The sequence below is a fragment of the Phodopus roborovskii genome, unplaced genomic scaffold, assembly GCF_943737965.1.
Source record: "Phodopus roborovskii unplaced genomic scaffold, PHOROB, whole genome shotgun sequence".
Lineage (NCBI taxonomy): Eukaryota > Metazoa > Chordata > Mammalia > Rodentia > Cricetidae > Phodopus > Phodopus roborovskii.
This window is the reverse complement of record NW_026126448.1, coordinates 2106455-2130757: the sequence shown is the minus strand read 5'-3', so window position 1 is coordinate 2130757 and position 24303 is coordinate 2106455. Positions and strand designations below refer to the sequence as shown.

General features: G+C 42.9%; 2 protein-coding genes across 2 annotated transcripts; both read right to left on the bottom strand.

Annotated features, from left to right (window-relative positions):
- Positions 1-3128: 3128 nt before the first annotated feature.
- Txndc12 (thioredoxin domain containing 12) lies at positions 3129-24202 on the bottom strand. The gene is made up of 7 exons (XM_051188441.1): positions 24036-24202; positions 15472-15532; positions 10489-10541; positions 7872-7945; positions 6149-6218; positions 4881-4964; positions 3129-3842 (listed from the first exon to the last, which is right to left on the bottom strand). The coding sequence occupies exons 1-7, from the start codon at positions 24124-24126 to the stop codon at positions 3763-3765; spliced, it is 513 nt and encodes a 170-aa protein (XP_051044398.1). The 5' UTR covers positions 24127-24202; the 3' UTR covers positions 3129-3762.
- On the bottom strand, positions 12398-14330 carry Kti12 (KTI12 chromatin associated homolog). The gene has a single exon (XM_051188435.1). It carries the CDS (start codon positions 13957-13959, stop codon positions 12865-12867), a length of 1095 nt encoding a protein of 364 aa, XP_051044392.1. The 5' UTR covers positions 13960-14330; the 3' UTR covers positions 12398-12864.
- Positions 24203-24303: the final 101 nt, after the last annotated feature.

Genomic DNA, 24303 nt, shown 5'->3' with positions numbered 1-24303 from the left:
CATTTGTTTACATTAACTCATTAACCATTCAGCAGCTGTGGGGGAGGAGGCTCCATTCTAATCCCTGAATCATTTAGCAAATGTGTTCCCCACCTGGAAAAGCCTTGCTGAATAACATACTCCCTTTGGAAAGCAGCCTTTTCTCTCCACCCTCTGATGAAACTGATAAAGGTGGGCAAAAGAAAGCTGTCTCACCCTTTTCTAGGATGTACCCTATGTGTGCTGGTGACTCTCAGGGAAGTGTTTGTATTTGCTGCTTTGGGATGGGAAGGATTTTCTAACTTCTCTCATTGATAAAAGAAACATTGCAGCTTTTGAAATACACCAAATGGATGGTTTGTAACTTATTTATTTTTTTAACATCCTGGCCTCAGCCTACCCACCATCCCCCATCCCACTCCCCAATCCCCTCCTCTTCCGTCTCCATCCAGAAAAGGGCAGGTCTCCCTTGAGTATCAATAAAGCATGACAGTCACGATGCAGTAAGTCTAAGCACTTCCCCATGTTTTAAGGCTGCACAAAGTGATCCAGTATGAGGAGTAGGGTTCCAAAAGCCAGTAAGAGTAGGAGACAACTCGTTTCTGCTGTTAGGAGTCCCACACACGAGATGACCAAGCTACACAACTGTAACATACGTGGAGTGCCTAGGTCAGTCCCATGAAGGCTCCCTGGTGTTACGTTATTTTTTAATATTTATGTTACTCTTAATTGTGTGTGTGTGTGTGTGTGTGTGTGTGTGTGTGTGTGTGTGTTCATGAGTTCAGATGCCAGGAGAACAAAGGTATCATCAGATCCCTGGTTGTTGAGAGTGCCGGGCAAATATCGTAGCAGGCCCCTAATAACTCACTTAAGAACAAGGCCTCAATTCTTGCAAGTCCTAGGCCTGGGACAAACCCCACTCCTGCACCAGGTGATAACCAATAAGGACAAAGCCTGGGACTTGTCCAGATTTGCCCAATGGAAAAAAAAAAAAAAAAACTATAGCCCTAGCCCACCTGCTAGCCCCAACCAATTAGAAATGTACTGATATGATTGCCACTTGGGCACGCCAATCCTAAATAGAATCCTACAGCTGGGCTTTAAAGTTTACCCGTCCCTCTCCAGGCCATTGTTGCCATTTTGTACAGGTGTGTACCACCCCACATGCATGTGGTATAATAAAAAAAACCGCTCTTGCTAATTGCATCGTGACTGGTGGTCGTCTATGGGGGTCCTCTCGAGGACCCTAACAGTCGTGAGACTCCTGACTTGAACGCTGGAAACTAAACTTGGAAGATTTCTCTGGAAGGTTATCGAGCAGTCTCAGTCACTGAGCTTGTAACTTTTTTCTCCTCAGCAGTCATGGTATTATATGCTTAGCACAGATCTTACACTCAGTAGTATGTGGTGTTCCTAGGACCCAGCTGAAGACCTGGCAGACAGAGGGGATGCCGAGAGCTGCTTTACTACTGTTTTCTTTCTTGTTATGGAGGTCTAGGTCTGCTCCGCTGAGAAGCAGGGGCTATGGTCATGAGAGGGATCAGAGAACCTCCCACCATGTGGAGTCTGGAGATATGTAACTCAGCACCATAGCTCAACGAGCCATCCTACCTGCCCCACTCCTTCCTTCCTTCCTTTCCTTCTTTCTTTTTTGTAATTCATCTACTCATCGGCTGGCATAATCTGCTTCCATTTTCAGGCCTTGTGAATAATACCGCCTTGAAAATGGGTGTAGAAATATCCACTCAAGGGTCTATTTTTAAATCTTTTTGTTACATTCCCAAGTGGAATTGCTGGCACATGTGTTAATTCTACAATTCAGTTTTTTGGGGAAATAATTTTTCAGAGCATGAAGATATAGAGTCACTAAAGATGTTGATGCACTAGAAACTTTCCTACTACGCCCCAGATTGAAACCAACTGTTCCAGTGAGTCACCTCAGAATGCAGAGATGTCATGGTAGGAGAACAGGGGTTTGCAGTCAGACCTTTGTGGTTAAAATCCAGTGTTTATGTGGTCTAGGACCTAAGGACTGATCACACTCCATCCTCCGACATTCTCTTTCCTATAAATGAGGCCGGTTGATGGTGTTTAAAGAGATCCAATAAAAAAGAACCTACCTTCACCAGGCATTGGTGGTGATGCCTTTAATCCCAGCACTTGGGAGGCAGAGGCAGGTGATCTCTGTGAGTTCGAGGCCAGCTTGGTCTACAGAGTGAGTTCCAGGTCAGCCAGGGCTACACAGAGAAACCCTGTCTCAAAAAAAAAAAAAAAAAAAAAAAAAGAATCTACATGGCAGAGCACAGATTTACTCAAGGCACTTGGGAAGCAGTAGATTTCTGAGTTCCGGGCCAGCCTGATCTGTGTGACGTTTAAGACCAGCCAAGATGATACGGTGAAACCCTGTCTTAAAAAGTAAAGAAAAAAGTGGGGCGGGATTGGAAAGGTGACTTGGTGGTAAGAGTTCTTGCTGCTCTTCCAAAGGACCAGAGTTCAGTTCCCAGAACCCATGTCAGGAGGCTTACAACTGCCCGAAGCTCCAGCTCCTGGAGTTCTGATGCTCTCTTCTGCCTCTGTACGTACCTTCACATACGTGGCACACACATGCACAGATGCACTCATATACACAAGAATCAAAAGTATTCTGTACCTTTTTCAGGGCTGTCAGGAGCAATTAGCAGATGCCTGGCAGTCTGAAGACCTCAACATTTTTAAGGGAGTACATAATCTTGAAGGTAGTAGGAAAGGTTTTTAGCAAGGAAATGACATAAATTAGTGTCCTGAAAAGGTCACTCTGAGGAAGACAAATAAGATGGGCTGCAGGAGAGAGTATCACAGGCAAGCAGGCAAGTTACAGGGCTGTTGCAATAAATCCAGGATAGAGAAAAGGCCTGTGCTATGCTCAAAGTGATAGTAGGGCAGAGGGAACTCAGGCCCTCGTCTTTCTTCCAAGAGCTCAGGAGGCTGATATGGGAGAGTTTTTAAGGACCCTGGACAACATAAGATTCTACCCTTAATAACAACAACAAAGGACATGCCCTGGTGTTCACCTGGATGTAGGTGGGGGAACACAGGTCCTAGGCCAGTTTTCCTCCTCACCCTCCACTGTAACCCTTCTTCCCTTTCTAATAACAAAAGGCCACCATAGCATCTTTCCACTCAAAGTTTTATTAAAGCTTAATGAAATAATTAATATCTTTTGTTTTAACCCCAGTACAAAAATACAGTTGATGAATTGACAAAATGGCTCCACACAGGGCTTGAAGGCTTGAGTTTCTCTAACAGCAACAGGGAAAGCATGCTTCCGGTTGGGGCTGAGTCCCAGCGCACTGCCATTCTCCACACACATTCGTGCAAGCAGGGAGGCCTGAGCAGAGAAGGAACGGCACAGGAATTCAGGAAGAAGCCCAGGATTATCACCAAGAGAACAGGAGAATGTCTTCTTAAAAAACACTATAGAAAAGATACTTCCCGTCTCCGTTCAGTGTGAGCACAGCAGGAGGAAATGGGTAAAGACATAAATACTGACATGGAGTAAATCTCCAAGTGGCTCAAGTTTTGTATCAGATAGCTTCATCCTTTACATTCAAAGGAATGGATATTTAGGAGAGGAGGAGCAGAACGCAGTGGGCCATGCTGCTGGATGCACAGACCAGCCTGGTTAGCACGCCTCTTCCACAGTGAGAGCTCCCCCAGTGTAGGTAGAAGCCTGGTTTCCTGGTGGTGTGACTGTTCTGGGTTGGTTCCCTCCCCTCTGCTTTTCTTCCAGAATACTCCTTTGTGTCACAGTTCATCTTGAAGGTGTTTCTCTCTGAAGGCATCACCTGTCAGCCTCTCCTGAGCTTCCTTCATCCCCTGAACAACTGGAATGGAGGTAAAGGGTGGGGTAAGTATGGACCGTCTTTAGTACCTGACACGTGACAACAAACACAGACTTTAAATGTTTTAGGAGAGATAGCAGAAGAGCATAAGACCCGAACTCAACATCTACTTCTAGACTCAGCCCTATTGTCTATTGTGTCATGGATCTCTTTTCCCTGCCTATAAATGGAGAGAATGCTACTTATATCTGACAGTTACAAAACTTATTCCATAAACTATTAATACCTACAGAAATGCTGTTACTTTGGCTAACCCCTAATGTGACTGCACATGCTCACTTGACACGCAGGGAAGAGGGAACCTTCCTGTTGCCCCTCTATGCCTTTGATATGACTGCTGCATTTATCACATTCCCTGTAGAGATAACGAAGATGTGTGAGCAAACACGTATGCACGTGCACACCATGAAAGGAACTGATCCCAAGAGAGACTGGCTCAGTCCAGCTCCTACCTTGCCATTGCAGGGCCACCACTCATAGACCTGCACTGACATCCCTGCCCTCCTGGAAGTGCAAATGAGTGCATGGGAGGGTTCCCTGAGATGCAGAAGACACCTGGGCTGCCTCTGTCTTTCCTTAAGCCTTTACCCACTGAGCCATCTTGCCAGAGCCAAAGACAAATTCTTATGTTGCTTGTCCATTTAATTTAATATCTATGAAACTGCTTTGGCTTGCTTACTCAGCGAACAGTTTGCATTCCTCTTCCTCTGGATTCTTACAAGAATGTTTAGTTGCGATGGAAAAACAAAACAAATCAAATGCAACTCTGGCTTATTAACTGAGGCCAGAAGCCAATAACTGCCTCCATGAGCTTCAGCCCTTCAGCTTTTAAACAGTTATTAGCTCTTCCACTGGACTCTAAGAAGCTGGAAAAGGTTCAGTTTTATCTTTCAATTGTATCTGAATCTAGCCAAAAGCTAGTCATGTGGGAGATGATTAGCTAACACACTTATAGAAACAGTCCGGCCACAGATCTTGCACAGGATCAACCATTCTGCCTCCTTTCTCTTAGAACTGTACCTTGCTCAGCATTGACGTAGAAATATTTGTAGCTGGGGTTTCCGCTCTCATTGATGATTTCAGGACGCACCTTGCCACTGGGATCTATTAAAAACAAATGTGTGAGGATTGCAGTAATTTCAACAGAAAGGTACTTCAAGGCCCTCAGGAGATAAGGCCTGTCTCTGTAGCTCATTCTTTCACCACCGGCTTTTAGAAATTCATACTAAAATTGTAAAAAAACTCCATGTACTTCCTTGAACATAGCTTACCATGCTACCCCCTTTATGGAATGTTCCTTTTGTGCTTGATAAATATATTTATATCACACATTTCCTTATTTGTATCATCCATTAAATCTGGAAAAAATTTTTCTGTATATTAATTTTTTTTGTTTGTTTGTTTGTTTCTGAGATAGGGCTTCATGTATTCTAGGATGACCTCAAATTTTCTATTTTGTTTTTGTTTTTGTTTTGAGACAGCCCTGGCTTTCCTGGAACTCAGACCAGGCTGGCCTGAAACTCAGAGGTCTCCCTGATTCTGCCCCCCCAGTGCTGGGATAAAAGAGATGTGCCACCACCACCCAGCTCAAACTTCCAACTGAGGCTGGCCTTTAACTCCTGATTCTCTTGCCTCTGCCTCACAGGGCTGGGATCACACATGTGTGCCACCACTTTTGAAAGACAAAGCTGGGTGTGGTGATGCACACCTTTCCCAGCACTTGGGAGACAGAATTGGGCAGATCTCTCTACAAGTTCAAGGCCAGACTGACCTACAGAGTAAGTTCCAGGACAGTGAAGGCTGTAACACAGAGAAACTCTGTCTTTAAAAAAAAAAACAACACAAAAAGTGTTGAAAGACACATGCCTGGTGATGCTCTTCCATTGGTTTAGTTGCATACAACCCGAGGTGGAAACTATTCATCTATCCCTAATGTCTAACACCATGTTTGATTTATGGGTGATGTCCAAATGACTATGAATGACTCAATGGAAGGTCACATTCTGTGTGCTTCCCTATGGAAGCAGTTATTTAATGGGAAAAGCTTGTTCATGCTCACTCATACTCTTCCCACTGCCACTACAAGATCTCTCTGCAGCCTAAGCCAGCCTCAAACACATGATCCTCCAATGCTAGAATTGTAGGCACCCAGCACCTTGCCCCAGGTCCCTTAATCTCGAATCTTGGTTTTTGGACACTTCAGTTTATCACCAGTATAATTCCAATGCTTATCATTTCTCCCTACCAACATCTTATCCTGAGTCATCCAATAGGTTCTTTTGCCTTACCCAAGAAAAGGATGCGTGGAATATAACCCCCATCAGGGCTGAAATCTTCATCCTTGGGCTCCTCCTCATCCTGTTAAGATTAAATATAAGTCTTAGATAAGAACATATTCTTCCTCTCCTCAAAACCTTTCAGAGGACCCCAGGCTTGCACAAGCCAGGGGGCTCTCCATGACCTGCCCGTGTTCCCTTAACGCTTCTTAAACTTCGTGTTCTACCTTGTTCAGATATCTTTAGCCACACGAGCCTGCTTATTCTAACTGTCATCCAACAAGCCAGACACACTTATAACTTGGGCTTCTGAGCTTGTGCTGGCTGGACATACTTCCCCACCATCCACCAGGTTCACTCCCCTTTCTACTTCTGATTTCTGATCAAATATAGTCTTCTTTCCTAGCGGCCTGTTTTAAACTGTTAGTAATCTTATCTCCTTCACCCTTAACTTTCAGCCACAGCATTAAACACCATCTGGTATATTTCATTTTACTTGTTTTCCCATGCCAGAATGTTAAGGGAATTTTGTTTTGTTTGCGGCTGCACTCCCAATCCTGTATCACTGACTCATACACAGTAGTTCCTGAATGAATGAGTAAAAAATGACATTGTGACTACATTTTCTGAAGTTGGAGAATATTCATTGGAGGCATCTTGCCCTCTATGAATGAGAAATTCCAGTTTACCTCAGAAAGTAATAAGATACTGTTCATAGGAAATAAACAGTAATTTTATAGCGTGTGGCAAGGTTCCCATTACAGGGATTAAATAGAGAGAGCCATTTATGGGGGCTGGAGGGAGCGCTGGCTGCTCTTCCACAGGACTCATCCACAAGGCAGCTCACACCTGTCTGTAACTCCAGTTCCAGGGCTTCTGCCACCCTCATACAGACATACATGCAGGCAAAACACCAATGAACATAAAATTAAAAAATTATATATTTAAAAAGTAGGCTCATTTATTTAAACTGCTTTAATTAGCACTGGGCTATCCACTAGGGACATGCTTGATGCTTCAATGTTGACTGTTTACATGTTCAGAAGATTCTTGGACCCACGTTTAAGCAAACAATCACGCATGTCTAGAAGCATCATTGTAAAGTACTACATGGTACCATACTTGAAGAGTACGGCCTGGAAGGGAGCACATCTTGGTCACTGTATTTTCTCACTTATCAGGCTCTTAGGATTTTGACAAAATCACACTTGATTTCGTGCCTTTCTATGAAATGGGAACAATACCAATGACCTAAACACTCCCTTCTAAGTCTAGGACTTATATTCTAACAGTCAGGATTCCAGGACCTGAATTCTGTGTGAAGTATGTAAAAGATGCTTCCACGAGGAAACAGGAAGGCTACACATATGCTACCACGGCCAAGCATTTAGTAGGCGCTCAATGGAATCATAATTTACAGAATGTTGAGGCCCCTATATATGACTACCTATATAGAAAAGCTATATGGAAATGTAAAATATAATCAAGAGCTAAGGATGAAGACTCCAAATTTTAAGCACTTATTCAAATTCTCTATCTCTACTTCCTCTCAAATGCCAGATGGCTTTCTAATACAGCTCTCATCTAAACCTTAGTATTAGAGGTCAAGAGGAAAAACAACATATACAAGTAGCAGTTCTGTCCAGTATCACTTTATACTAAATCTAAAACAGTACCTCACAGGGGAGGTATATGTGTGTGTTAGGTGAGTGGGGGGAACCTCTTGAAATCTTACCTCCAGATTTACCATAACAAAATTATGGGACAGTTCTGAAATTTCTGTAGATTCTGCAAATTTTGGCTTTAAAGCTAGGGAGAAAAAAAGAAAAGATTTTGCAATGGCAGAAACATTATCATACCCAAACACTAACGAGTATAAACATCACTAATTCTCATTGATGGGGCAGCTATTTGCTAAGCTAATTCATATAACTGAAACTTTCAAGTCTAAAAAACCAGAATTGAGGGCTGGGGGAAATGGCCTAGTCTATAAAGTGTGCATGTAAGCCTGAGGGCCTAAATTCAATCCCCTGCACTCACCCCCACCCCCAAAAGAAGGGAATGGTAGCAAGCACTTGTAATTGCAGCATCCAGGAAGAAGTAATAAATGGATCCCTGGGACTGGCTAGCTTGCTGGCCAGCCTCACCTAATCTGGTAGCTCCAAGTTCCAGTGAAAGACCTTGCCTCAAAAAAAAAAAAAAAAAAAAAAAAAAAAAAAAAAAAAAAAAACCACAAAATAGGGGCCAATAATATGGCTCAGCAGGTAAAAGCAATTCCCATGTAAGCCTGGCAACCTGAATTTGATCCCCAGAATCAGCTTTACTTCCAGAGGTCTAGACTCAGAGATAGGTGGAACTCTCTGTGTTCCAGGCTAGCCATGTCTTAGAGCAAGTTCCAGGCCAGCCAGGACCACACAGTGAGACCTGTCTCAAACAACAATAACAAGTAATAAGGACAAGAACTTTTAAAAAATATTATCATAAAACACGAACTGGGCACCTAAATTCTCGCCCTGCTTCTAGCACTTGCACTGTGATGTGACCCCAACTGGGAGTCTCATTTATGAATAAGCACAATGGGGAGTTGGGTGTGGTAGCACAAGTCTTTAATCAAGGACACAACAGGAGGACCCCTGCCAGGTTGAGGTTAGCCTGGTCTACACAGTGAGTTCTGGCATAGCCAGGGCTACGTAGTGAGACCCTGTCTCAAAAAAAAAAAAAAAAAAAAAAAAAAAAAATTATTTATGAGCTTAAGAGATGGCTAGGTGGGTAAGGATATTTGCTGCCACTCCTGATGACCAGAGCTCAATCCCTGTAACCCTGTAACATGGCAGAAGAATAGAACCCCACAAGTTGTCCTCTGACCTCCACACTGTGTGTACGCGCGCACAGAGAGAGAGAGAAAGAGTATATGCATGTGCCATACAGCATACACAGAGGTCAGAAGACAACTATGTGGAGTCGGTTCTCTCCTTCTTCCCACCTTTACTTGATGCTAGACTTGTGTAGCAAGTGTCTTTACTTGCCGGCCATCTCACTGGCCCCCACAGTTTGCTTTTTATAGTTATATTCCAACTGGAAAGGGAAACCCAATGTTAGTAGTTGCAGGGGTGGGCATTGACCCTGTCCTGGACCTCATTGGAGTTCTCATGTTCCAAGTGCTGGGATAAGGAGGCCCAACCATGTCTGGCTTTTTGTTTGTTTTTTATAACGGGGTCTCTTGGGTTGGGGGTGGAGCTCAGTTAGTAAAGTGCTTGTTCAGCACACACAGTGCCATCTTAGATCCCCAGTATCCAGGTATAGTAGTGGCTCATGCCTGTAATTCCAGCACTTGGGAGGCTGGGAGATCTACACTTTGAGGTCATCTTCCACTAGACAGTGAGTTTTCTGTTAGCCTGGGCTCCATGACACCCTGTCTCGAAACAAAAGAAAAAACACTCATACAATAAATATAAATAAAATGCTGGGCTCAAGCGATGGGTTGGTGGTTAAGAACACTTAGTGCTCTTACAGAGGACCTGAGTTTGATAACCAGATCCACAGGCTGGTTCACAAATATCTGTAACTTTAGTTTCAGGGGATCTATCCTCTGAAGGCACCAAGCCTAAGTGTGGTACACATATATCCAGGCAGGCAAAAAATTCATTCATAAAATAAAATATAAAATAAAATGATTATGAAAGAAAAGTTAACTGAAATTTTAAAAGTTCAAGATAAAACAGGGTCTCTCAGTGCAACTCATGCTATCCTTGACCTTCTGCTCCTCCTACCTCAGGCTCCCAAGTGCTGGGACTACAGGCATGCACTACAGTACCTGGCTTTTACACTCCTCTTATTCATCTTATTTTATTTTTGAGACAGGGACTCACTCTGTAGTCCAGGGTGACCTCAAACTTGTGCCGATGCTTCTTTTTTAGCTTCTGAGTGCTAGAATTACGGGCAGCTACATGCCCGGCTGCACTTTTCAACCAGGTGTATCAGTGAAAAAAACCTGACTGGTAACATAGCAGGCATAAAAAACACACACCACAGTCAAATGTCCTCTGCTTATAACTGATTCTCTCCTTTCCCTAAACCATTTATGTTCCTCTGTACAGAATCCCAGTTTCTGCTTAGATGTCCTGTCCATGACATTAAAGTGCCTAACTTCATACACTACCTAGCTGTTTCTTAATCTCTCCATCCCTCCTCAAGCCCCCTGCAAAAAATAACTTCAAATTTCATGAAGAGGGCGAATATGTCACATCTCTTTGGTATGGCTCAAGGCAAACAGCAGTGCTCTGCCAGCAACAACACTATAACAATTATAACACATTTCAAGACCGAAGTCGAGGTGAAACACTTGTACTTACCTTTGCAAGCTCCACACCAAGATTTATGGATGATCACCATCAGGGGCAAGCCACTTAAAAACAAAGAGATTATATTCTAGTAAAAATCCTTCAAAAGTATGCTAACAAAACAATCAGTTTGTTGAGTCAGAGAGTACTGCATAGAAATGTTCTTGGCTTTGTGGTGGGGGTGCACACCTTTAATCCCAGCACTTGGGAAGCAGAAGAAGGTGGATCTCTGTGAATCCGAGGCCCATCTAGTCTAGAGTGAGTTCTAAGACAGCCAAAACTACACAGAGAAACCCTATCTCAAAAAAACAGACCAAAAAAAAAAAAAATTACTGTTGAATGGTTTCAATTGGAAAACTGTAAAACAATCCAACTAGTTGATAGATTATTATTATAAGAACTATTGCAAATTCCATTTCCATAGATTCTAAAAATTTGGGCTTTAAAAGTAAAAAGTAGAATAGCCTAAAAACATCAAATTACAATATTTTAGATGTTATTGTATCTCTAAGTGATTATTACACAATAATTGAAAATGTAAAAAAAAAAAAGCCTTCCATTAGTATGCTAAGTATAAAATTAGGATATGAAATTATCCATAGGACCAGGGAGATGGCACAGGGGGTAAAATGCTTGCTGTGTAAGCACAACAGCTTGAGTTCCGACCCCCACCCCTCCCAGCACCTATTCAGGCATTCTCTCCATTACATTTATAATTTCTGAGACAAGGTGCTGTGTCTACATCCCCAATGTCCATAACCATACAATATTACTGGTATCAAACACAGTATTCACTATACACCAGTGCTATTCTACATGGTAGCTCATGTAGAAAGTGTTAGGTAAACTATTTAGCTACCTTCCTAAGGCTTACTGAGAATCTGAATGAACTGACTTGTGCCTTTGATATTAGTAAAGGCTTATAAACCATTGGAGGACAAGTGTATACAGATGACAGGATGCAGGTGACTGTAACTAAAATGCATTAAACTACACAGCCCTACTAACAACCCTGGGGTGGAAACTATAAAAAAAAAAAAAAATCACAATTATGAGCCAGGCGTAGTACACACGGCTTTAACTCCAGCAGTCTGGAGGCCGATCTTGGTCTAGTGAGTTACAGACTAGCCAAGGCTATGTAGTGAGGCCCTGCACCCCAATAAATAATTATATTTACTTGAATGTGAAAAATATGTATTTAGGTTTTTCAGGACATGGTTTCTCTTGTGTAGCTCTGGCTGTCCTATAGAACTCAACTCTGTAGACCCTGCTGGCCTCAAACTCAGAGATCAGCTTACCTTTGCTTCCCTGTGCGGTGGGATTAAAGGTATATACTACCACTGCCCATTGTGACAATTATATTTGAGTGTGAGTTCACCCATGAATGCTCCAGGCAGGAGGAGATCAAACAAGCAAGGGAGACAGCATGCACACTGGAGATCAGAAGTCCTCTCCTTTCATGGTGTAGTCCTGGGCATTGAACTTGGGACTGTTTGGCTTGCACTCTTGCATGATCAGCCATCTCATATGTAACCTAAACTGGCCTAGAACTCAAGGCAATCCTCCTGCCTCAGCCTCCTGAGTGCTAGGATTACAAGCATATGGCCAACACACTCATCTAGGGTGGATACTATTAATGGTCTCGTTGAAATAAAATTAATCTATGATGTAGCTCAATGGTAGAGTATTTGCCCAGACGTACAAAGTTCTGGATTCAATCCCCAGCCCCATCCAGAAAGACCAAGACTTCCAAGAGATTAAATAACTGACCACATAAAATTTAAGTTCTGCTTAAAACTAACAAGAGCTAACAAAAAGACCGATTCCAAAACCAATGTTCTTTTTTGCCATTATAGTATCCTTCATTTAAATGGATAGATATTAGAATTAAGTTTTGGGAATAACATTAGAGTCCAGGAGACAATTTTAAAAGATTTTATTAGAGGAAATACCTAATGGTTGTCTTTATACAAATGTTTCCCAGAACAAATGATGTATCTGTGTTCAAAGCTCCAGGGTAGATAGCAAGAAGTACTGTACTCAAAAATACTTGTAGTATGAAAGAAGGGCCGTACAAAACTGTATCACCGTCGTTTTCTACTCACAGTTGATTTAAAACAATTCTCCTCCTCCATCCTGAAGCAGTATCCCCAAGCAGAGTCCAACCAAAGAAAAACCCTGCCCACCTGAGATTTCTGGAGCTAACCTCTATGCTTCAGCTTATGCTATACACGCAGGTGTTGACAGGCACAGAGGCAGTCAAGAAGACGAGTCAGTCAAACTTAGCAACCCTAGTACTACAGTGCGCTCTGCACACCTTTAGACCATTCTTCATAAACAATGTACAGTGAATTTAGGCAGGACCATCGCCGCCTCCCACTACCTCCATTAGTGCAAACTTTGTCTCAGATACTGAAGAAACATGTTGGCCAGTTGAGGCAGGTTCTCGTTGTTGGGATGCATTTTTGTGTAGGAAATAAACTGTCGACGGAGGCGACTCAGCTCCGCCATGGTCAGGGGACGGGTGAACTGGAGGTGCTCTGTGGTGCCAGGAAGCGTTAACACATCTCCAGGGACGGCGCTCTTCTGTGCTTCCATCAGGGCAGTCAACACCTGGCTCGTGGCCCGATCCAACTGGTACAGAAAACTACCAGAGGCTAGGGGCTGGGACTGCGTGGACTGATGGGGTGGGGGGGCCCGGTTCTCAAACAGTGCAGACCCGATCTCAGCCAGGGGCAATGGCTCTTCTAAACCCACCACGGTGAACAAAGGTCGGTCCCAGCGGTTCCGAGAGTCAGGAGCCTCAAAGCGCTGTGATAAGGACTCCAAAAGTTCGGGAGGAAAGGCACTAGGCGCAGGCTCTGCAGATTTCTCGGGCTCCAGGGTGCCTACCGCTGGAAGATTTAATGGCAGGATTTCTTCTGGATCCGGTTCCCGGGAGAAGGCAGGCAGGACTGCCCCATTTGCAAACGGGCTGGCGGCGCGCTGCTCCTCCTCGAGGCGCGACCTCCAGCTCACACTGACAGGCAGACCCCAGTTCTCGGCGGCGTCAGCCTCCTCAGATCGGCGGCTCGGCCACAGCGGGCGTATGCAGTAAACCAGGCAGAGCGTCGTGCGCGCGGCCCGCGCGAGGCAGTACAGCTCGTAGCGGAAGCCCTTGATGTAGTTCACCGAGTCCAGGATGACCACGTCCTGCCGGCTCAGGCGCCGCTCCACCGCGGCCCGCAGCGCAGCACGCAGCGCCTTCTCACGGGCAGAGTCGCTGTACACCGTCGCGTCCTGACCGCCCAGCACCGAAGCATCGTCCACCACGTACACCGTGTGGCCCTCGGCCGCCAGAGCCCGGCGTAGCTCTTCTGTACGCTGGCTCTTGCCGCTCGACGGCAGCCCGCAAAACACTACCAGCGGCATCCTCTCTAGGGCCACCCATGTGCGGACGTTTGCGTCAACTTCCGGTATGAACCGGAAAAGAAACCTGAACATCCTGTTTCTCTACGCTTTGACCCGATCCCTTGTTTCTATGGAAACGGAATGCTGAACTGACTAGTTCTCAGAAAGGGAGGCGCAGAGGTCAGAATGGCATCAGTTCTTTACACCAAATGTTAACAGGCTTAAGCGAATATGGTTGCCCGGTCGTCAAAGAAAATGCCTATTTATTAATTAGGATTTAATGGGCATTCCACAAAATCACTAGCACCATATTTAGCATACAGAAAGCAATTTACAAATCATGCTTCTCTATTCAGGATTTCTCTTACACCTTGTAGCTCTTAGTAAATGTTTACTCAAAACAACTATTTCAATCGTCAACATCTTTCCCCATGGTATTATATGAACATAAAACTGTCCCCCTAAGGAAATCAAGAGTCTTAACTGGGAGAATTAAGTGTCCACAAACAATTTTTAAAAAGAACAAACATAGTGCAGATTTTCCAATTAAATCTGAATCTAAGAGGTTTAAAAATTGCACTTAGCTGCATTGACATATTCTATTTTCCTTTTGTGTAAAATTTAAATTTAGCTGGGTATCTTTTATTTCTATTATTAAATTTGGCAATTCTGCTACATAAGGTGTGAGACCCAGTGTCATGATACTGTAGGATCTGTTCTGGAACAGCAAGTACTAGTTTGGTAGGTGCAGAAGCTGTTAAGTGTGAGCAAGTCTGTGCCAGTAGTGTGGTATAATACAGGACACATAGGTTGGGGTAGAGTAAGTCTCCAATATAGTACAGTAGAGAAATGAAAGTCCTGGCTCTGCCACTTCATAGCAGTTTGAATACAGGAAAGTATTTTCTGTATTCTTTTCTATAAAATATAACAGTTATTTCATAGGTGTACCAGTCTCAGAGGTTGTGAAGACTAAACAAACCAATCCTTATAAACATGACAGTTCCTGGTCTCTGTCTCCTCCCCCAGCCCTTTACACATAGGATTGTTTACACAAGCCTGAAATGTAACACTGTTTTAGCTTTAGGCTAGTATGCAGTATAACTTCCTGGTTGAGAGCACAAGCTCTTTAGAAAGGACCTAAAGAGATATTGGAAACACAGCTCTGCTCTATACCAACTTATGGTCCAGAAAAAATTAACTGTTAAGTGGCTTAATTCCTCATTGCTAAAAAAGAAAATAAAAATACTTCATAGAAATGTGGAAATTAGGGCTGGAGAGATGGCTTGGTGGTTAAGAGCATTGGCTGCTCTTCCAGAGGACCCAGGGTTCTGTTCCCAGCACCCACATGACAGCTCACAACTATATGTAACTCCAGTTCCAGGGGACCTGACACCCATGGCAAAACACCAATGTACATAAAATAAATAAACTAAATGAGTTAATTCAGATTATTTAACTCCCAGTACACGTAAGTGCTGAGTTTTTGTTATTGGGAAAGTATTTAGTTCTTGTGGGGCTTTGACATGGCCCTTCACCTGAAAGCAATGATAAAATAATGGCTAGAAAGTTTTGTTAGTGTAAACATCGCAACACCATGCTTTATACCTTGCAGCTGCTTCTTTCTTCCCATCTTCTAGAGTCCTCCAGTGAATATGATCTCCAAAACCTAGGAGGAAAGAGCCTTATAAACATGCATAAAATGAACAAAGAGCACACATAGCACAGGAAGAAGTAAGACATATTTGTAATAGATCCACAAGCAAGGGGAAAAAAATGGCTTTCCTCTGCTAAGAGCTTGATGCTCAACACCCAGCTCACTGTTTTCTGGGTATATTGAACCATGACTAGTCCTTACTCCACAAGCCTGTTTTCATGCCTCTCAATGGAGATAATACCATCTAATTCATAATTGTTATGGGGATTAAATAATGATGTGAAATGCTATGCCAACAATACTGTAGGAATGAATGAGAATGTCCTACACTCTAATCAGAAAACATCACTGAAATGACACATGGTACAGCTTTAGAGTCACAAAGACATGGGTCTGTAACTTCAATTCCCATTAAGTATGTGGTTTTGAATGAAGTCATCTAAGCCCCAATCTCGCCTTCTATAAAATCAAGACACTAATTTCTACCTCTGAATATCGGTATAAGGAACTAATAAATGAGGTCAGGTAGGTGCATCAATTGTCATTATTCCTACAATTCAGCCAGAATGTTTCTCTCTCTCTCTCTCTAAAGCTACATCTGTTTACCTCTTTGTAAATATGCATACGCCACAGCCTCTGTGTGGAAGTCCGGGGACAACCTTCAAGAGCTGACCTTCTCTTTCCACCATGTGAGTCCCAGGGACTGAGCTCAGGTTGGCAAGATTTGTGGTAAGCATCTTTACCTGCTGACCCATCTCCCTTGCCCCCATGATCTTTTTCAATTACATAACTGCTTAGTAAGGAAATTTCCAGAGGATATCTAATGTTACAAGGATGAAAGGTCAACTCTCCAAGGGTGGTGGTGGCACACCCCTATAATCCCAGCACTCAGGACACAGAGGTAAGAAGATCTCCATGAGCTCAAGGCCAGCATGGTCTATAAAGTGAATTCAAGAACAGCAAGAGCTACACAGAGAGACCCTATCTCAAAAAAAAAAAAAAAAAAAAAAAAAAAAAAAAAAAAAAGTCAACTCTCAAAGGATCACTTACAAAGGCTTCAGTATGAAAATAAGACCTGGCTGGGCAGTAGTGGCATATCCTTTTAGTTCCAGCACTTGGGAGGCACAGCAGGCAGATCTGTAAGAGTTTGAGACCAGCCTGGTCTACAAATCGGAGTTCCACGGGACAGTCAACGCTACACAGAGAAAACCTGTCTTAAAAAATAAGACGAAAGACCTAGCTGGGTGTGGTGGTTCATACCGTTAGTTCTAGCACTTAGGGAGATGAGCCAGCAGGTGACCTCTGTGAGTTCCAAGGCAAACCTGGTATACATAGAGTTCCAGGACAGCTAACCCTACATCAGAGACCTTGTCTTAAAAACAAAGAAACAAAACAAATAAAAGCGTCCCATCCACTTTTGCAACCTCACTCTATACTTTTCTTATGACTCATGACACAGAAATATTTCTGTCTTTTTACATGCAGCACTGTACCCTATCCCCTCCAGGCTTTTCATAATTGATTCACCTCTGCCTTTCTTTCCAACTCCTGCCTCCAACTAACTCAGCACTAAGGTGTAAGCCCAGGGGGCATTTCTTCTGATAGGGCCTACTTTCAAACCACTCCATTCTTGTCCCACCACAGCATTTTCCAGACAGAATCTTCAAACGTTTGTGTGTCCATTTCCCTCACTCCAAAAGGAATTCCCTAAATGCTGGGACCAAACCTCTAGGATCTTTTCCTGTTTCCCTAGCACTTAGCAGTACACATGACTGTTGTATGTACTCCATAAAAGAAAGAGTTCTTGAAAATCTGATGTTATATCCAGAAAACATTAGTGATCATAATGCTGGCTGCTATTTATTTACATTTATTTATTCTTTTCCCTCCCATTAAAGCCTTTCTTCCTAGTAAGTCACCCTCCTATTTGTGTGTGTATGTGTCCATTTAATTAGGGTTGCTTGAATGAGCCTGGGTGGGAGGTTACCTACTTGAGAAAGGGCAACTTACTAATGGCTACACCACTGTGGAATGACTCCTTCTCCAGCAACCACTGAGCTACATATCTATTATAGGGCTCCAGCAAGCCCAAGGCAGACATCGCTCCACAGGTTTTGCCTTTTACCTTTCTCCTCCTTGCTAACCCATAGATTACATTCTTAAGTCAGCCACCTTATTTGGCCACTTCCTCTTCCTGAGGCTGACCACCAAGGTCTAGCTTTCAAAGTGTTGAAGTCGAGTAATCAAAAGCCCCCTTTTTGGCTCTATTAGTTAGAGAATTATTAAATTCTTAAGTTAAAACCCTAGTTAACATGCCCAATTAATTAAAAGAAACCAACTCATCCTAACACAGGGTTTCCCCCTTTCTCTTTATAAACTGCCGTTGGCTTATGTGCCACGTCTGTCTCCTCTCTATCCAGAGGCCATCCTTTGTCCCTCCAGGACAAATACCCCCCCTCTTTGCCCCTTTTCTCTTCTCCCTCCTCCTCTTCTATCTCCTGTCTTTGTCTCTTATTCCTTGCCCTTTATCCCTCTGGGGCAAATAAATCTTCTTTGTGCTAAGAACTCATTTTTTGGTGTGTCCAGTAGCCTTTTTACCTATACCTTCTCACAGGGGACTGAGGCCTTGTGAGACCCTTGTACAGGCAGTCACAGATGCTGTGAGTTCTGGTCCAGAAGAGAGTCTTTCACAGCTCTCCTTCCCATCCTCTGGCTTTTATTCTTTTTGCCCCCTCTTCTGTGATGTTCCTTGTATCTGCTATTATGAACTACCTTACATTTGTACAGCACATTATACAAGCCAATTCACGTTACCTTGACAAGAATTCACCATTTCCCCTCTCTATACTTCCCGGAATTCAAATAGGTACAATAACTGTCTCTCCTACCTATCATTGCCGAATAATAAACAAGAACATAAAAACGTTAACACAACATATGAACATCACTATGGAGCAGCTTCTGCTTTTTTTTACAGCTGAGACTCTGAGAAGCCAGTAAGCTATACCAGGTTATGTCACTGCTAAACAACCAACCTGGGATTTAACATCCAACCTTGTGCCTTTTCAGTCACTACATTTGTCTTTCAGAAATTTATTTTCCCCAAATAAATTACAATCTAATTTTCGCAGTGTTAACACACAGGAGCAATTGTCAAACTAACGATCATCATTTTTCCATCTCAACAGCACAGGCTGCTGGCCAAGGGGGAGGGGGAGTGTCACGTGCCTAAGGCCCAGGGTTTGATCCTGAAGAGTGAATCATCAAGAGTGAATTTGGGAGGATGCCCAGCCCTGGAAGGTACCGAAGGTGTTCCTCATCTCTCTAATCACAAGCCTCAAACCTGGACAATTGAATCCTGCTTTGGAAACGTGCAGGACTAAAGGACCTGCAGGGATACCCACCCACACATACAACAGTGACATCCTAGATAAAACAGTCTTTCAGAATGGAATCTCAGCAATAATGGAAATCCCTAGGCAAACACAAAGTCAGCTGAAGTCAGAACAAGAAAAGGTGAGGCCACCCACCCCAAAAGCAAACATTTGTTATGACTTGGTGAACTTGAGATAAGCCTGAGACTCTCCTACTAACAAACAAAAGAAAACTAGAGGGATTCCAGGTCTGAAACCCAGTTCATTTCCACCCACCCCCACCCTTAGTAAATATCAAACCTTTCTAGAGGAAAACAGTCCCCACATAAGGACTCTAGGGTAGTTAACGATGAACAACTATTGTGAGTTCACCACCATAGATCCACAAATACACACACACACACACACATCACCAGAAGCAGCAGAGTTAGAGCATGAGGGTTTTAGGTACTAGGATTATCAACCACAGAATTAAAAACAAAAGAGAACAAAAACTACATATGAAGTGTTTAGAGAAATAACTCATGGAACCACAAAATAAATTGTCAAATCTAAACCAGGAAAAGGTAGTATGTGTACATTTGCCATTCCAGCATTCAAGAGGTGGAGACAAGAGGATCCTAAGTTTAAGGTCACACTAAGTGTTTCAGTTTTGAGGTCAGCATGGGCTTCACTCAATTTAGTTTCAAAATCAAGCAACAAAAACAAACAAACAAACAAACAAACAAACAAACCAGAGGCTGAGGAGCTATCTCAGGCAGTAAAGTTGGAGCCCCAGAGCCCACTTTACATGGGCTTGTGACACCAGCTATGTTATAATGCTATAGTGCACAGTCAAATCCAGGTTGATAGAGCCTGAACACTGCATAATGTCTCCCCCTATCTATGGTGAAGTTCTAATCCTCAGTATGTTATAATATAACACTGACTGAAGACATGGTCTTTAAAGAAGTAATGAAGTTTGCCCTAATTCTTCAAAGAGGAGATTAAATATACACAGATAGAAGACCATGTTAATATAGAGAGAAAAGAGAGCCATAACAAGCAGAAATCAACCCTGCCAACATCTTGATCTCTGCTTTAAGCCTTCAGAATCAATCAAAATATAAATAAATCTCTGTTGTTTAAACTATCCAATTTAGTGCTCAGTCTCTAAAGCACAAGGGTGACGAACCTCTTCAATCTCTAGAATCCATGTAAAAAGCTAGGCCTGATGGTATACATAAGTAATATCCCTAGAGTTCACTAGCCAGCTAGCTGAGCCTGGTCCCAAAGAGTGACCCTCTCTCAAAAACAAAAATGGATGGCCATCTGAAAAACAACACCTGAGGTTGACCTCCAGTCTCCACATGCATGGACACACACATACATCAAGATAAACAGAGTCCCACTTAATCTAATAGTGTGATTACATTTGTCAAAATGCACAAAAGATACACCAAGAGTTCAACATAATATAAACTGGAGATCTTCATTAGTAAATGTGTCAGTGCTAATATGAGTAGTGTGAAAGACAAAAGGCATACGTGTATTTTCTGCTCTATCTTTCCTTTTCCCTTTTTCTTTTTTTAATGTGTGTGTGTAAGTATGTGTGCATATGTGCACATGGGAGTGCATGCCACAGCACTTGTGTAGAGGTCAGAGGAAAACTTTATGGAATAAATTCTCTACTTTCACTTTCACGGGGGTTCCAGGAATCAAACATAAGTTAACACACTTGTCTAGCAAATGTTTCTGTTGAACCACCTCTCAAGACTTCTCTTTTGTTTGCCCAGTTTTAAAAAACATCAATAGATACATTAAAATAGCAACTTAGAGGCAGGTGGGGAGGTAACCAGCTCTCTTGAATTTATCACAGATGCAAGAAGAAAAGTGTAAGAGCTTATGAAAACAAAAACAAAATTGATAATATATTTTTAAGCATAGCAGTTTTTAAAATGTGTTTACAGGTATTAATTTATTTTTCCTCAGAATAACCTTATGAGGTGCTAACTCTATCCTTTCTTCTTACAGATAAGGGGACTGAGGTTACCGAGCTGGCCGAGGGCCACAAGCCTGTGAGAGGCAAAGCTAGAACTGGAATGCAGGTGGTTGCATCTCTACAGCTAGAGCCAACCACTACACTTCCAGGATTCACTAACGAAAGTTAAAAAATAAATGAAGGAATGCACCTTGAGAACACCAATGCCTGGGGACATTTTGTTTCATTTTCGTTTTCCTCTTGGGAAAGACTTACATAGGTACAGTTGTAAGCACCCATAACCCTAAGCCACGGCAGCATGGAACCCATGAAGACAGTTCAGTTTCCTGTGGTGTCACCTGCAAGAGTTTATGCCAGTCATCTGCAAAGGAAGCCAAGGGCTCCCACTTCAGCAGCTCCTTTTTTCCCCCCAGATGATGTTTAAAACAGGAAAAGCCATTTGCAAACACTGCATTTATGTCACTGTCCAAGCTCTTTGTCCTAAAGATTGTTTTAAAGACATTAGAAAGGCATCAACCCACACTCCAGCTGGTAAACCTAAATAAGGGAAGGTCAAGTGTCAGAGCTGGCAGCCAGGCCTGAGATAGGGAACACTGTACTTAAAGGCAGAGTAACAGTGTGGCCAAGTGATGGCTGCAGTCAGAAAGCTGAGCGCAATCCTAGTTCAGCCCTTCTATCATTTGCACAAATGCTGAATAGACTGTGGCTATAAACAGGGCATAGAATGCTACTGTGTCAACTTGTAATTCCAGAGACTGATGTCATCTATTTCTATTACAGGCAGGATGAGGACATGAATGGCTAGTTTTTTCCTCTGCACTGGAGGCCAGAGTGGTGTACTGGTTAAGGACATGGGCTCTGGGATTGATCTTTCTGCTGTCTACTTCCTAATTAACTCCTAATGCTTCGTTTTAGATTTTTCATCTGTGAAATGGGGATGACAAGAAAAATATTACCCACTCTCATAGAGTTACTATGAGAATTAGTCACTGTATAAAAAAATGGACAGATCAGTGCCTGAAGCTAGCATACAAGAAGTAAATGTTAGTCATGCTTCTCATCATGGATGACATATTTTAGATTCTAGTCAATAGAGAAGAGTGAGTGTTTTCAGACAGTGGAATGTTAGAGCTGCAAGACCCTCCGAACACATTTCTAGTCCAACCCTCACACTTAATAATAAATGGTCACGGAGAAAGACCAGACCTGGCTAACCAGCCTGACCAAGATTAAAATCTAAGCCTAATAATTCCAGTATAGCACACACTCCACACTGCTGTGTTTGCTCTTCACTAGGAAAACTTCTGGGAGAAGGTAGGAAGGGTCACTCAGTCCTTCCTCTCTGCACACGGCCAAGGTATCTTCTGGAAAGAGCTGGAACTATTTAGACATCCTGGAAGAGACAAGACTCACTAAAAATCTTGGGAACTCCTGCCTCGGGTAACCCTTTTTTTCTTTTTTAAGGTGGGGTAAGTATGATGTAATCTTATGACTACAGAATCTATATGTAAGCAATACATAGGACAGTCTGTTTTACAATAGGATTATGAGTAGTTGAAACATTTTGACCTACTAGGACTCACTGTGCAATTTACCACTTCCTTCGTAGGTAGAAATCCACACATCACCTTAGAAAAGTCTTTTCTCATCTTCATAACTCAAGTAAATGGCAGCTCCCTTGCCCTCCTCAGCTTTTTTACTTCCCACTCTACTGCAGTATTATATGATAAAAGCTGAAATCTCTTATTAATCTGACATGAATCTATCCTATTCTCACTCTCTTTGTGACTTGAATATGGAAGCAAAAACTTTGTCTATTCTCTTTATTGCCATGTCTTTAGTACCCAAGTCAATGACCAAAATATGACTGGCAATCAAAAATCAATACTAACATAGGTAACTGCATTCAGGTCCACTGAGTTTTCACTCAATCTCACTGCCCAGCAAGGAATGCAAAAATGAGAAACATTATATCCAAACAATAGCTGAGTGATGGCAGCATCACAAGCCTTTAATCCCAGTACTTGGGAGCAGAGGCAGGAGGATCTCTTTGAGGTCGAGGCCAGCCTGGTCTACAGAGTGAGTTCCAGGACTGGCTCCAAAGAAAAATGTTATCTCGAAAAAAATAAGTAATTAATCAAAACAGCATGATTGGGCCTGGAGATACCTCATTGGATATGAATAGTTGTGAAGACAAGAGAGCCTGAGTTCAAATCTTAACGGTATTATAGAAGTCTGGCATGGCAATTCATGCATATAACTCCAAACATTGGGAACAGGATCCCAGGAGCTGGCCAGCTACTCTAGCCTCAACGGTGAGCTCAGGTTCAATGAGAAACCCTGTCTCATAAGGTGGAGAACAAGCAGAAGAGAAAAAACATCCAGCATCCTCTTCTGGTTTAGTCACGTGTGCCATGCACCAGCATACACGTGGGCAAATACCACACTTAACGCATACACACATACATACACACCACCAGCATCAGCAGGAGGAACCCATACAGTAAGGTCAAGACACAAAAATAATCAAAGCAGGGTTGGGATCCATTTACAGTTCACCCAGTTACTCCATTCAGCTTTCAAAAAAGAACTGATGAGAATGTATTCAAGTTCAGAAAGATGTGGGTAATAGCTGGAGTACGGTTCACACTTCCTAACCTTCATTCGTAACCACTGACCCCTCAATCTAAAAAATCAGTTTCATCCAACACACTAGCTGAGCAACACCAAAGACAACTGTTGATAACCTAGCAGAAGACCTAGCCTTCATTTGTTTTTTTTTCTTCTGCATCTCCTGGTAGTGAGGAATCTTCAGACCCAAGCGGCTATCTCTGATACACAGGTAACAAGCGACCCTGTTTCTTCTGGCAGAATGGTGACGGTTTCTAAAGGCTTCCCAAGCACCCAACACTACACATGTTGGACTCTTAAAACAACCTAGTCCTAAATTAAAGGCCATATCTTCGCAAACCTCAAGTACAACTTCTCTCTCTTAAATCCTCTCCCGACATGGTACTCTCTACCCCAAGAAATCTCCTGAAGCAGTTGAGTAAGATAAAAAGGAATCTGGTGTGGCCTAAGACACAGCGAGAGAAGAAAAGTGTTAGGACAAGAAAACAGCTCGGGGTCGACAAAGATTACAGTAAGAACGAGGTCTGACCCTTTCCAAGTCCAATGCGTCCTGCTGAAGAAGCGATGAGGAGCAGGAAACTGAAGCACAGCAAACAGGTGGCCTCGAAACGGAGCGACATCTCCACGGTGGTAGCTGCACAGGGTCACTGGACTGAGGGAACCCGAGATTACCAGCAGAGGGTCCGCTCCGCTCTCCTATCGCCGCTCAACCCAACCCCTCGGATTCCTAGATTTCTTTCTCTTTTTTTTTCCCCTCAAACACTGAAGGAAGTGATGTTAGACGGATGTGGGCGGTT